The sequence below is a fragment of the Sus scrofa genome, chromosome 2 (genome assembly GCF_000003025.6).
Source record: "Sus scrofa isolate TJ Tabasco breed Duroc chromosome 2, Sscrofa11.1, whole genome shotgun sequence".
Classification (NCBI taxonomy): Eukaryota; Metazoa; Chordata; class Mammalia; order Artiodactyla; family Suidae; genus Sus; species Sus scrofa.
In genome coordinates this window covers 58,401,417-58,414,853 of record NC_010444.4, presented here as the reverse complement: position 1 = coordinate 58,414,853, position 13,437 = coordinate 58,401,417, and the positions used below count along the sequence as shown (strand labels likewise).

Genomic DNA, 13,437 nt, shown 5'->3' with positions numbered 1-13,437 from the left:
ATGACTGAAATCAAACTCAAGCCTGTCCTACTCCACTTGTACCCCATGCCCCAACACTGGCTGAGAGAAGCCCACTTTTGGGGTTCCATAGTCAGCCTTCAAGTGAGTCTTTGCTGGGTCAGGCACAAGTTCTTCAGTGGACAAGGGATGAGTCTCAACCATCTTCTCCAGCTAACAGGTGGGGGCACTGGCCCTTGTCCCTGATACCTTGTTCCCTCTGAACTGAGTCATGGGTCTGTGGCCATGAAGCAGAAGGATCCCTAAACCCACTGCTTAAATAGATTAATCAATGGGTAGAAGAAGGCATATGCGATGCCCCAGGCATTGGGATCACACCTAGTGACAAGGGCAAGGAGGGAAAGAATGAGGGTGTCGGGGGAGGTGAACTTTTTAGGCCAAATCTTGAATAAAGGGGGTAAAGTGGTACAGGGAATGGAAGCAGGCTGGAGGTGACACCAAGAAAAGCAGGCCAAGGACAAAGGAGAATAGTGTGGCCAGACCTTGGGGGCAAGGCAAAAGAATATGGGTTTTATTCTGAGTGTGGTGGGAGCCCTGGGCACATTCTTCCAGTAAGCCATGGCCCTTCCAGCAATACTGAGGGTGGATTCCCATCTTCATTTTCCAGGTAGGGAGCCTGAGGCATGACCTGTGTGAGAAGTGGTGCTCTTCTAGCATAAACCAAGATTAGGTTCTCTATCTCAGCTCTATCACATCTTGTCCCAGCCAGGATCAGAACAAGGCATTTGCCATCACTTAGCCTCAAGTTTCTTTCTCTGCAAATGAAGGGGATGGGGTCACAGTCTTTTTTTTTTTTTTTTTAAGTTTTACTGTAGTTAATTTACAAGGTTGTGATAATTTCTGCCATACAACGAAGTGACCCAGTCATACATAAACATATATCCATTCTTTCAGATTCTTTTCCCACATAGATTATCACAGAATACTGGGTAGAGTTCTCTGTGCTATACAGTATGGTCCCCGTTGGCTATTCATGTCCTATACCTCAGTGTGCATATGCCAATCCCAAATCCCCAGTCCATCCCTCCCACCCACACCACAGTCTATTGAAGGCAGTGAGAGGAGATCTGCCACATAATCACCAGTGTACCCAAGAGCCATGGAGGGTGAATGAGTAGGGATGGGGGATGGTCAGACCCACAAGTTGACAACCCTCCTCAGGGGTGTTGGGCTCAGGTGGAGGCAGGTAGGATAAAGGCTTAGGGAGGTGTTTCCAACACACCCCAAATGACAGTAGCCACTGTCACCAAAGCCAGTGACCTCATCATGGGCAAATTAACCCCCCTGATCTTCCTCAGGCCCTATGGGGTCCCTGTCCAGACACCAGACACACATCTTTACCTCTCCACCTCCTTTTCCCCTCCATTCCAGCCACAGGAGCTCCCTGGCATTATTCAACACATCAGCTCCACCCTGTCTTAGGAACACATGGAACACTTTCCTTCTGCTGTTTTCAGCCTTTGATTCCTTCTCAGCTCAGTTCAAAAGTCCTTACTTCAGTCCCTCCTTGCTCACCCCCAATGTGGCATTTAGCACAACTTACGATTATCTTATTTTAACGACATTCTTTTATTTTACTCGCTCCATCGCTGAGGCAGGGATGGATCCAAACCACTTGGCTGAGTCCCAGGATCTGGCACACAGCAGGCACTCGATAAATGCACGAATGAAGAGAGTACAGAATGAAGCCAGCAGGAGGACTTCACCCTTGACTCTCCACCCAGACTTCTACCCTTGGAGTTCCCGTCATGGCGCAGTGGAAATGAAACTGTGAGGTTGTGGGTTCGATCCCTGGCCTCACTCAGTGGGTTAAGGATCCAGAGCTGCCCCGAGCTGTGGGCATAGGCGGCAGATGCGGCTTGGATCTGGTGTTGCTGTGGCATAGGCTGACAGCTGTAGCTCTGACTAGACCCCTGCCTAGGAACCTCCATATATTGCAGCTGCAGCCCTAGCAAAACAAACAAACAAACAAACAACAGACTTCTACCCTCACCAAACAAGGGGCCCTCACTAAGGAGAGCTTCCTCCACCTCCCTGCCGCACTTCTTACACATCCGGGTGCAAATCTCAGCTGTTCTTGGGCAAGTGATACCTGTCTGGGCCTCAATTTCCTCTTTTGGAAATGCTCAGTTTCTGTAGAGACAGGCGGCCCCTATCCCTCGCCGGTCCACCCTTAAACACCAAAAGGGTGCTGGGGTCCTTTTGCTTCCCAGTTCATCATCTCCATTCCCAGGACCATCGTCACACTGGAGATGATTCCAAAGCCCCTTCAAGTCTGCCTAAGGTGGGAAGCCCAAAAGGCGGGGGTTCAAATCCTCCCAACTCCTTTTTTCTTAGAGCAAGAACCTCCACAAGCCTTTTCCTAAAATAGAAAGCCTGTCCCCGGGGAGGGATCCCCTCCCGCTAAGCTCCATAAAAGCGGGCCATTGCTAGAGCCAGGTGCTAGAAAGAGCGAGTTTATTGCAAATTCCAAGGGAGGCAGCACCTGCAGCGCGCCCTCCCTCACTGGCATGCGCGTCTGGCTGGGGACCGAGGCTCTCCGCGGACGACCGCTCGCCAGCAGTTGCTCTAAGCAGGCACCGTCCCTCGCGTAGCCGTCGCTCATTCCGCATGGCGCAAAATTTCTCTCTCCTCTTGTCCGGGTCCCTCTCTGGGCTTCTCTTGGGGTATAGAGGAAGGGCATGAGCCCTCCCGCTCTTGGGATTGTGGAGGAGGAGCTAGATTCCGAACAAGGGCCACCGAGGCCCCCGGCATCGAAAGAATTGGGATGAGGGGAAGGGCGCGTGCGCAGCGGTGCGCGGCGGCTTCGCAGAACTCCGGAAGCGCGCTTCTTGCGCGTACGCTGCGCTTGCGCAGTGCTCGGGGCAGCGGGAATAGTGGGAACCCCGGCTTCTAGCCGGAGTCCCCAGCACGCAGCCAGCCGTTGCGCGCTACTTGGCCGGCGGAGGGCCTAGCCGACGGGCTGAACTGCAGCAACTCGGCGATCAGGGCCTTGCAGCGTTCGGACAGCTCGAGGCCGTCAGGGTAGAGAACGCCGCGCTTCTGGCGCCTGGGCAGGCCAGCGATATCGGAGTCGTCAAAGGGCATACACCCGGTGACCATGACGTAGAGCACGACGCCCAAGCTCCACACGTCGTACTTCTTGGGGTCGTAGGGGATGCCCAGGAGTACCTCGGGCGATGCGTAGGCGGCTGAGCCGCAATATGTGGTGCTTAGATCCGGGTAGCCGTGCGCCTGTCGGCCGAAGCCGAAGTCGGTAAGCTTGACGCGGCGCTCATCAGGGCTCAGCAGCACGTTTTCGCACTTGAGGTCGCGGTGCACCAGGTGGTGGTCGTGCAGGTAGCGCACAGCACCGGCGATCTGCGCGAAGAGGTCGCGCGCCTGCCCCCCTGGGATGCGCCCGTTGCGCTGCACGGCCTGCAGTAGGTCGGTGGCGGCCGCCTCCATCACGATGTACAGCTTCCCGTTGCACACCTCGATGAACTCGAAGACGTGCACGATGTGCGGGTGCCGCACGCCCCGAAGGATGGACAGCTCTCGTGGCAGGAACTTGTTGACGAAGTCGGGCGGCGCGCGCCGCCGGTCCACCACCTTGATGGCCACTGTGCCCTTGTACTTCTTGGATGTAGCCACCTTTACCTTGGAATAACTGCCCTCGCCTATTGTGCGGCCCAGCTTATAGCCGAGTTCGCTCAGAAGTTTGTCGCCCGACATGGTGGCGCCTGGGGCGCGTGGGGAGCAGGAGACGGCTGCTGTCGGGGGGCGGCCGGACTCCGATCTCGGGCCTAACCCATGGCGCTTGGCACCTGCACACCCGCACCCCCATGTGCCCACTCCCGGGCCCCCGCCGCCGCGGTGCCTTTTATTGCCCAGGTAACAATTTCTGCCTTGTGAAGTGACTGCGGGCGTCACCCCGCCTCGGGGTGGGGGCCCCCAGACCCTGTCCTGTGGTGCTCCCTAAGACCGTAGGGCTTTGTGACTCATAATCGCTCCGAATGGTTCAGTTCCTGATGAGAGGACACTATCAAGGGGTCCCTACCACTAGAAGTGGAATCCGTGCCCAGGATTGGGGCAGCTCATGGCGTCCGAAGCTGAGGAGCAGCCGACCCCCAACTTCATGTGCCCAGCCCAGACCCTGAGGAGGCCCCCCAAGGGGAGAAAATGGGAAAGAGACCTGGCTCCATCCGGCGCTTGGGGATTGTCTGGTCTGCACGTCGTCTCATAGGGAAGGTGAATGGGAAGTGCTTTGGTGCAAAGACCCTGGCGCCCTAGCCTGTTGAGGGCGTTGACATTGATTGAGCCACGCCCTATTTGGGAGCCGATACTCTTTGGCTGCAGCTAGGCGGCACAGTCATTGTCCCGCCCAGCTGCCGGAGCTTTACCACGCGCTGGGGTAGGTGCAGCAGAGCGCCAGGTTTCCCGGCTAGGTCCTAGACCTGCGCGGCAGCTTCCGCCACGCTCCTTATGGTGGAGGCATACGTTGTGTAACTTCCTTTCCCGACCGGAAGTGCAAGGTACTGCAAGTATGGCGGCATCGAAGGTGAAGCAGGACATGCCCCCACCAGGGGGCTATGGCCCTATCGACTACAAGCGGAACCTCCCACGTCGAGGACTGTCGGGTCAGTGTCGTCCTGTGCCGGGGTGTCAGGGTCTAGGCCCTCTGGGCGCCGCGGCGGGGTTGGGACGCGGGGAGTCTAGCGCGCCTGCTTTTTCCCCGGGATCCCAGATACCTTCACTAGTGACATTAAGAACAACTGCTGCAGTTTGTTCGAGCGTTTACCAAGCCCTTTACATCTTTCTCGTTAACAGCCCAGGAGGCCAGTCCTGTTAATTATTCCCACTTCGTAATTAAACAGATTAATTTTTTAACCCGTGCGGAGAGCCTTCCGCCACGCTCTCGGTTCACTGGTGGGGAAACAGACCCGAGAGAGGATGTGACCTCCCACCAGGGCCATCCAGAGCAAAGCTGGGGCTGAAACCCGGAATACTGAGGGAATTTTAAAGATGTTCTGTGCGGTGGTTCCTCGCTGGGGGCCCCACCTGCAGGATATCCCAGGAATATGCATCCTTAAAATTTTTTGTTGGGTAAAATGTAAGAGAGAAAGTAAAAGGCACCCATACTCTGCACTCAGGATTAACGGAGAAATACAGAAAATGTAAAGAAGAGTTAAGAATACTTTGTTGTAACTCATTGAACTTTACATTTAAAAGTGCGTCCTGTGCACATTTTGCCTCAATTAAAAGGCAAAAAAATTCATAGGCAAAAAAAGTTCTAATTCAGATAGTGAAAAATTCATGTACTCAAGTCCTTCTCTGCCCTTTCTTGGCTTTTTTGTAATGTGGAACCAAGGTTGACAAACTTTTTATGTAAAGAGCCAGATAAATATTTCATGCTTTGCTGGCCAGGTGGTCTTTGCTGCTACTGCTTTACTGCTTTACAGCTTTACAAACCCAAGTGTTCCTAGCCAGAGGGCTATAGAAAAATAGGTTACAGGCTAGGTTTGGCACCACATGGGCACTCAATTCGCACCACATGGGAACTCAACAAGCCAGTACACCCCTTGAGTGTGTGGCATGAGGTTTGTCTATACATGTATACTTTTTTTTTTTTTTTTTTTTGTCTTTTGTCTTTTAGGGCCACACCTGTGGCATATGGAGATTCCCAGGCTAGGGGTCTAATCGGAGCTGTAGCCACTGGCCTGCACCAGAGCCACAGCAATGTGAGATCCAAGCCGTGTCTGCGACCCTCACCACAGCTCATGGCAATGCCAGATCCTTAACCCGCTGAGCAAGGGCAGGGATCGAACCCGCAGCCTCATGGTTCCTAGTTGGATTCGTTAACCACTGAGCCACGACGGGAACTCCATGTATACTTTTATGACATGCATCCAGACCAGGCTATGTAGGGATCCCAGCCCTTGGGTCTTCCTGGGATCTCCACAGTCAGCTTCTCTCTTTTTTCCTTTTTTTCTTTTTTTTCAGAACCACACCCATGGCATATAAAAGTTCCCCGCCTAGAGGTCAAATCAGAGCTTGCAGCTGCCAGCCTACCACAGCCACAGCATTGCTGGATCCCAGCTGGCATCTGCAACCTCCAGTACAGCTTGTGGCAATGCTGGATCCTTAACCCACTGAACAAAGCCAGGGATTGAACCCATGTCCTCATGGATACTATGTTGGATTCTTAATCCACTGAGCCACAACGGGAACTCCAGTCAGCTTCTCTTTTATTTTTAAATCACAAATGTGGCCTTTATCCTGTTGCTCTTCCAGTTCATGACCTAGAAGTGCCTCCCTCCCATGTGCCCTAAGTAAACCACTGCCTGGGATTGGGTCTCCTAATCTCAGCTCATTACACCTCCTTTTGTTGTAGCATATACAGACCCACCCCATTCTTTCCTGGCTGCAGAGCTGTAGGGAAGATATTCCCTTCTGGAGTGTGGTCTTTGTTTATGTACCTACATTCAGTAATTATTGAGTGCATCCATGGTGCTGGGTTCTTTCCTGAGGAGCTCAGGATCCAGCTGAGGAGACAGACACATCACTCCATAATTTCCCGTTGTAGCCAATGGAAAGGCCTGCCAGAGTCCCTGGCCAGAGTGGGCTGAATCACCTCTCTGAGAAGGAGTTTCCCAGGCAGAGGGAACCGCAAATGTAAAAGCCCTTTAGGAGTTCGCATCATGGCTCAGCGGTTAACGAACCTGACTAGCATCCATGAGGATACAAGTTTGATCCCTGACCTTGCTCAGTGGGTTAAGGATCCAGCATTGCCATAAGCCATGGTGTAGGTTTGAAGACACAGATTGGATTCTGCATTGCTGTGGCTGTGGCATAGGCCACAGGTACAGCTCCAATTAGACCCCTAGTCTGGGAACCTCCATATGTTGTGGGTAAGGCCCCCCCCCAAAAAAAAAGAAAAAAAGTAAAAGCCCTTTACTCTGTCCTGTGCCTGCCCTCATTCTCTGTCCTCCAGGCCCTCCTCTAGCCTTGCCTCAAAAGTGCTCTTGTCAAGGCACTGTGATCGCAAACTTGGCATGCTCTCCCCCTTCTCTCCAGTTACTGCCAGCATCCCAGAATGTGTGGCTCAGGCCACCTTTAGTCCACTGCTCCCAATATAACTACTATTACCACCTTTTCCCCTCCTCTCTCATGCCCAGCTCTCCTTTCTCCACTCCCTCCTGTACCCAGCAAGTGGCCCTTTCTTTTCTTCTTATGTCTTTTACATTTTTATTGAACTGTACCATACAATTCACCCATTTCATATGTACACATAACTGAGTTTTAGTCTATTCATTGTTGTGCAACCATCACAACTAAGTGATGGCACCTAATGAATCTTCAGAACTTTGAAAATGTTTACAACATTTTCATCACCCCAAAAAGAAATCTCATACCCATTAGCCATTACTACGTTCTTCCCTCAGCCCCTGACAACCACTGATCTGCTTTCTGTCTCTATGGATTCACTTCTTCTGGACATTTCATATAAATGGAATTGTTTACTATGTGTATTTTTTTGTCTGGCTTTTCTCACTGAACATGTTTTTAATGTTTATATTGTATGTTTCAGTGCTTCGTTCTTTTTTTCAGGCTGAATAATATTCTTGTATGGCTGGACCATATTTTATGTATCCATTTACCACTTTATGGTCATTTGAGTTGTTTCTAACTTTTGGCTGTTAAGAACTGCTGCCATGAACATTCCTGTACAGGTTTCTGTGTGAGCATTTGTTTCCTTTCTCTTAGGTGGAGTGGGATTGCTGGGTCATATGGTAACTCCACTTAACATTTTGAGAAACTGCCAAACTGTTTTCTAAATTGATCGTACCATTTTACATTTCCACCTGCAGTGTATGGGAGTTCCAGTTTCTCCACATCTGGACAACACTGTTACTCACTTTAGCCATCCTAGTAGGTGTGAGGTGGTATCTGAGTTTTTTAGTATATTTTGAATATCTTTCTCTTATCAGATATATGATTTGCAAAACTTTCTCCCACTCTGTGAGTTGCCTTTTCAGCTCATTGATGGTGTCATTTGCAGCACAAAAGAATTAAATTTCAACAAAGTCGAATTCATCTATTTTTTTCATTTGTCACTTGTGCTTCCAGTGTCAAATCTAAGAAACCATGGCCTTATCCAAGGTCACAGAGACTGACATCTCTGTTTCCTAAGAGTTTTATAGTTTTAGCTCTTGCATGGAGATCTTTGATCCATTTTGAGTTAATTTTTGTGTATAGAGGGAGGAAGGAGCACATTTGATTCTTTCGCATGTGCCTATCCAGTTGTCCAATTTGCTGAAAAGACTGTTCTTTCCCCATTGAATTATCTTGGCACCCTTGTCCAAAATCAATTGACCATAAATGTGAGGGTTTATTTCTGGACTCTCAGCTCTGTTCCATCGATGTACAAGTCTGTCCTTATGCCAGTGCACACTGTCTTGTACACACAGCTGCGAGGTAATAGTTTGAAGAGTTCTCCAACTTTGTTCTTCTTTTTCAGAATTGTCTCAGCTATTCTGGTCCCTTGTATTTCCATATGAATTTCACTCTCTGCTTGTCACTTTCTTTGGGACTGTGAGGGCAAGATTGGGATTCTGCTGGGGACTCTGTTGAATCTGTGCCTCAGTTTGGAGAGTGCTGCCGTCTGGACAATGTTAAGTTCTTTTTTTTTTTTTGTCTTTTGTCTTTTGTCCTTTTAGGGCCGCACCCACAGCATATGGAGGTTCCCAGGCTAGGGGTCGAATCAGAACTGTAGCTACTGGCCTACGCCAGAGCCACAGCAACACCAGATCTGAGCCGCGTCTGTGACCTACACCACAGCTCCTGGCAAGGCTGGATTCTTAACCCACTGAGCGAGGCCAGGGATGGAACCCACAGTTCCTAGTTGGATTTGTTTCCACTGTGCCACGACAGGAACTCCTGGACAGTGTTAGGATCTGATGCGTGACCACACGATGCGTTTTTATTTATTTAGGTCTTTTTTACAAACGGCTCGCATCTCCTTCCAGACATGCCCTTCATTGGCCTCTCCCACCAGACTGGCAGCTTTGGAGGCACAGACACGCCCTGAGGGCCTGGAGCCTCAGCCTCACCACTATCAGCAAGGGGTAGATGAGTTAGAGCTGCGTCATTGTAAAGGCCACCTTACCTTAGTCTTGAACTTATAAAGTTGGGTGCCTGGTATTGGGGGCAAGGGATACTCACAAGGACAGTCTATTCCCTGGGGCTGGGTCAGAAGAGGAAGCCCCTGGGTCCCTCTCTACTGCTATTGCAAAGAAACGTTCCCACCCAATCGAGGGAACATCAAGTGCTCCATGCAGGTGGGCAGCCAGTGTGTAAGAGCTGAGGGTGCACTGGGAGCTGGTCCTGGGTGTTTGGGCCTCTCAGAGGTCCTGCCTCTAAGCACAGAAACTAGGGTACCCTTGCCACCTTGTCCCCCGTAACATGGAAATGTCTTACTCTGAGCTCATGTTTTTTGGTTTTGTTTTGTTTTTCTTTTTTGGCTACACCCATGGCATGCAGAAGTTCCCAGGCCTGGGAGTGAACTCATGTCACAGCAGTGATCCGAGCTGATGCAGTGACAACACTAGATCCTTAAGTCATTGAGCCATGAGAGAACTCCATGAGCTCATGTTTTTAGCAGGTTGAACTAATTGAGCCAGTTTCTCATTTATCTCTGGGTCCAGCAGGTGAAACTTGTGCAGGAGCCGAGCTGAAGAAGAAAGGACCTTCACTTTGTCCCCCCCATGAGGCCCATGGAGAGGCTTTATCTACCATTTGCTGGTCCTTTACTGGGTGTTAACTGGAGCTTGGCCTGGCTGAACTTGTTAGTTCATCCCACCAGCCAGGAAACCTGTCCAGAAAAGAGACCAAGGCTGGAAAGATAGGGGGATGTGGGATGAACCAGCCCTAGCCAGACCCCAGGCATCCAGACCTCCCTGAAGACCCCAGCAGGCCCACTGCCTGTCAGTCAGAATTCCAGTGCAGGTGCCCTTGGGTGCTCAGTAAATATTCATCTCAGCTTCTGTCTCCTGGGGCCCCGGGAAGGGTCTCAATCCCACTGGGTTGGGAGGCAGCAGCACCCTGGGAGCCATGGGGGTGGCTGGGCAGCCCCTGCAGAGCACTGCTTGCCTCCAGCAGCCCCATCCAGCCCCCTGTGGGAAGCACCCAGGGAGGTGGCCCAGGCAGCTAGGATCACCTTGGAGCTGGGACCCAGCCTGTGGACACATGGGGGCTGACTGGCTGTCGGGGAACCAGACAGCCTGCTAATAAATGGCAAGTCCAGAGCCACCCAACCATAAACATTTAGATTCTCAGGCCCTCCCACAGTCCCGGCCTGGCCTGTACCTTCCGGGAATCCTGGCATGGGGGCATAGGTGTTGAAGTCACAGTAGCCTCACAGCCTGGTGTCTGCTGTCTTGCAGGGTGGGTGAATGGGTGGGTCTACAGCGGTGGGGGGCAGTGTCCAAGGGAGGGGGCCAGTGAACTTGCCACAGAGATAAAAAAAAGGTAGTCAAAAAATACACACTAGAGACAATACTGGCCATCCCTGAGAGGGGACTGGTGAGGGCTCTCACCTTCCCCCTCATTTGGATTTCTGTATTTGTGTGGTGAGTGGATTATGCTTTAGGAGAAGAATGGACAAGGTGGCCCATCCCACGTGCAAGTGCTGAGCTGGCGCCCTTCTCCCCACAGGCTACAGCATGTTCGCTGTGGGCATCGGGACCTTGCTCTTCGGATACTGGAGCATGATGAAGTGGAACCGTGAGCGCAGGTAGGCCCTGCCCTGGTGAGGGTGAGGACATGTCCCTGTGGGCTTAGTGTACCTTGTGGCCCTTTGTCAACCCCTAAGGCCTCGGGGAGGGCTGGCCCTGACCCAGCAAGTCCATTTCTGGGCTTTACTCTCGAAGAATGACTAGTGAGGAGTTCCTGTCTTGGCGCAGCAGAAGCAAATCCGACTAGGAACCATAAGGTTGAAGGTTCGATCCTTGGCCTTGCTAGTGGGTTGAAGATCTGGCGTTGCCATGAGCTGTGGTGTAGGTTGCAGATGCGGCTTGGATCTGGCGTTGCTGTGGCTATGGCGTAGGCCAGTGGCTACAGCTCCAGTTCGACCTCTAGCCTGGGAACCTCCATATGCCGTGGGTGCGGTCCTAAAAGGACAAAAGACCAAAAAAAAAAAAAAAAAGTGACTAGTGAACAAAGAGCTCTCCATCACATGCTCACTAGGTGCCCTCAGTGTCCACCACTGGGTCCCCAAGGGTCCAGGTTAGCACTACCCATTGGCAGAGGTGAAAGTCAGGCCCGAGATGCACTCTCACTGTTTTTTTGTCACTGGTGTCAGGAAGTGAGGATATAAGGGCTTAAAAAGCAGATCATGCAAGACAGTGGCCTGGTTTGGACACTGACCACTTCCAAGCTTCTCGACGCCCTGCTAGGTAACTCCTTCTCATTGGCTCCCAACTAGCTGGACTCCTCCACCACTCTGTGTCATGTGTCCTTATCAGCCACCTTCAACTTGCTCATTCCCAACGAGGGAAGTGCTGGAGAAGGCTCAGCACATGGAGAGCACTCAGCATTGTTGAGTGAACTCAGGAGCACCTGGTAGGTTGTAGATGCTAGGGGCCCTCACACTGGATGGGCAAGATCAGGGCAGTCTCCCCGGGGGACACAGTAGTGACCACAGTGTGCAGCTGTGGCAAGGGTAGCAGCCTGGAGGGGGGCTACCACTCTGCGTCCTTGGGGTTGGGAGGGGTGGAAGGGTTGAGGTGGGGTCTGAAGTTCACCTCAACCCTTCCTTGTGTCGCTGTGAGGTTCCTGGTGATGAGGGGACAGGGCCAGAGACTCCCTGGGCTACATCACTGGGCACTGCTCTCTCTACTCCCCTCTCCCAACCCCCATCCCCACCTCCCATAGGTGGGGCTCATGGTTTGGAAGATGCCAAAAATTGGAGTAGAAAAGAACTGCCTAGGATGCTCACACCCCTTGGTTATTTTGAGATGAAAGGGATGAGGTTTTGTGAGGTTCAGAGCCTGATAATAACCTCCCCCTTGGCTCACTGCAATCATCAAGCCTGGGCTATTTTTAGGATTTAAAAAAAAGTTTTTTGATTGAGAAGAAAGTGTGAAGCCAGCAGTCTTGTAGACTGATGCAGCCTGTGCCAGCTCTGTGTTGCCCTCCCCTACCATCTTGGGCTCCTGGTGGGCAGAGCCCACTGCCCAAGTCCTTCCCATTTGCTTGCCTCTCTCCCTAACCCCTTTCCAGGGTCATGCGAGTCCAATAGCTGCATCATCTGCCCTCCATCCCACAGTGATCTGATCCGAGTGTTGTTTTTGGGGTTTCACAGGCGCCTGCAGATCGAGGACTTCGAGGCCCGAATTGCACTGATGCCTCTGTTTCAGGCAGAGAAGGACCGGAGGTGGGCCACTGGGGCCAGGGTCGGGCAGTTACAGGCCTGAGTGCCCCAGCCTGCATCGCAGACAAGGCCAGAATGCCCATGGGGACCAAAGCCATGTCCTTGCATGTGGCTCCGAGGGCTGCTGTCATGCTTGGAGAGGGCGCTAAGTTTGACTTGCAGCAGAGACCCAAGAGGGAGACTGGAAAGGCTTCTGGAAGAGGGGGCACTGGGGCAGGAGGACAGTCGGAGTTTGCCATGGAGAAGAAAGAAAAGCAAAGGGGTCAGCCTGTGGCCTGTGTGGGGTTGAAAGCTGTGGGAGGTGATGGGGAGGTGGAGCGGTGGCTATTCTGGCAGGTTCTAGGCTGGGGCCCCTTGGGGTGGACAGGACTGTCCCCCACCTCCCACTCTGTCCTTGCAGAGTTCTCCAGATGCTTCGGGAGAACTTGGAGGAGGAGGCAATCATCATGAAGGATGTGCCGGACTGGAAGGTGGGTCCTTGGGAGGAGGGCAGGGGTCTAGGCTGTTGCAGAAACACAGCCTCCTACAGAAAACCTGGGGCAGAGGGGTGGTGGGTGGCAGGTGCCAGAAGGGGAAGGCAGCAGTTTTTGGGGTGGGCATAGTGGCTAACAGGCCTGGTGGGGTCCCAGCAGGCTACATGGGCTGAAGGGGTGAACTGCACCCTCACACATGCTCACTCTCCCACAGGTGGGCGAGTCCGTGTTCCACACAACGCGCTGGGTCACCCCAATGATGGGTGAGCTCTATGGGCTGCGGACCAATGAAGAGATTCTCAGCGCCACCTATGGCTTCATATGGTACACGTAGGAACCTCCCCCTCTCAGGACAGCCGACCCCACCCCCTCCCCACCGGAGAGAATAAACGCTCTGAAGACTGGCCTGCTTGTGTCCCAGCGACTGAGTGGTGGGCGTCGGTAGGGGGTGTCCCAGGATGTATGGGGACTAAGCAGAAGATGCCAATCAGGTGGCCCCTGAGTAGCCCTCCTGCCTCTGCTACCAAATAAGCC

The 13,437-nt window shown here is 52.4% G+C and overlaps 2 protein-coding genes across 2 annotated transcripts; one reads left to right on the top strand and one right to left on the bottom strand.

Moving 5' to 3' along the window:
* TSSK6 (testis specific serine kinase 6) lies at nt 2,911–3,732 on the bottom strand. Its single transcript, NM_001287411.1, has one exon. The coding sequence runs from the start codon at nt 3,730–3,732 to the stop codon at nt 2,911–2,913; it is 822 nt and encodes a 273-aa protein (NP_001274340.1).
* Nucleotides 4,440–13,312, top strand: NDUFA13 (NADH:ubiquinone oxidoreductase subunit A13). Its single transcript, NM_001244646.1, has 5 exons — nt 4,440–4,637; nt 10,714–10,792; nt 12,362–12,433; nt 12,831–12,900; nt 13,118–13,312. Exons 1-5 carry the CDS (start codon nt 4,544–4,546, stop codon nt 13,235–13,237), a joined length of 435 nt encoding a protein of 144 aa, NP_001231575.1. The 5' UTR covers nt 4,440–4,543; the 3' UTR covers nt 13,238–13,312.

Coding starts and splice junctions, on each gene's coding strand:
- TSSK6 (NM_001287411.1), bottom strand. CDS start 3,732: ATGTCGGGCGACAAACTTCTGAGCGAACTCGGCTATAAGCTGGGCCGC.
- NDUFA13 (NM_001244646.1), top strand. CDS start 4,544: ATGGCGGCATCGAAGGTGAAGCAGGACATGCCCCCACCAGGGGGCTAT. Junction 4,638..10,713: donor CCCACGTCGAGGACTGTCGG/GTCAGTGTCGTC, acceptor TTCTCCCCACAG/GCTACAGCATGTTCGCTGTG. Junction 12,901..13,117: donor AGGATGTGCCGGACTGGAAG/GTGGGTCCTTGG, acceptor ACTCTCCCACAG/GTGGGCGAGTCCGTGTTCCA.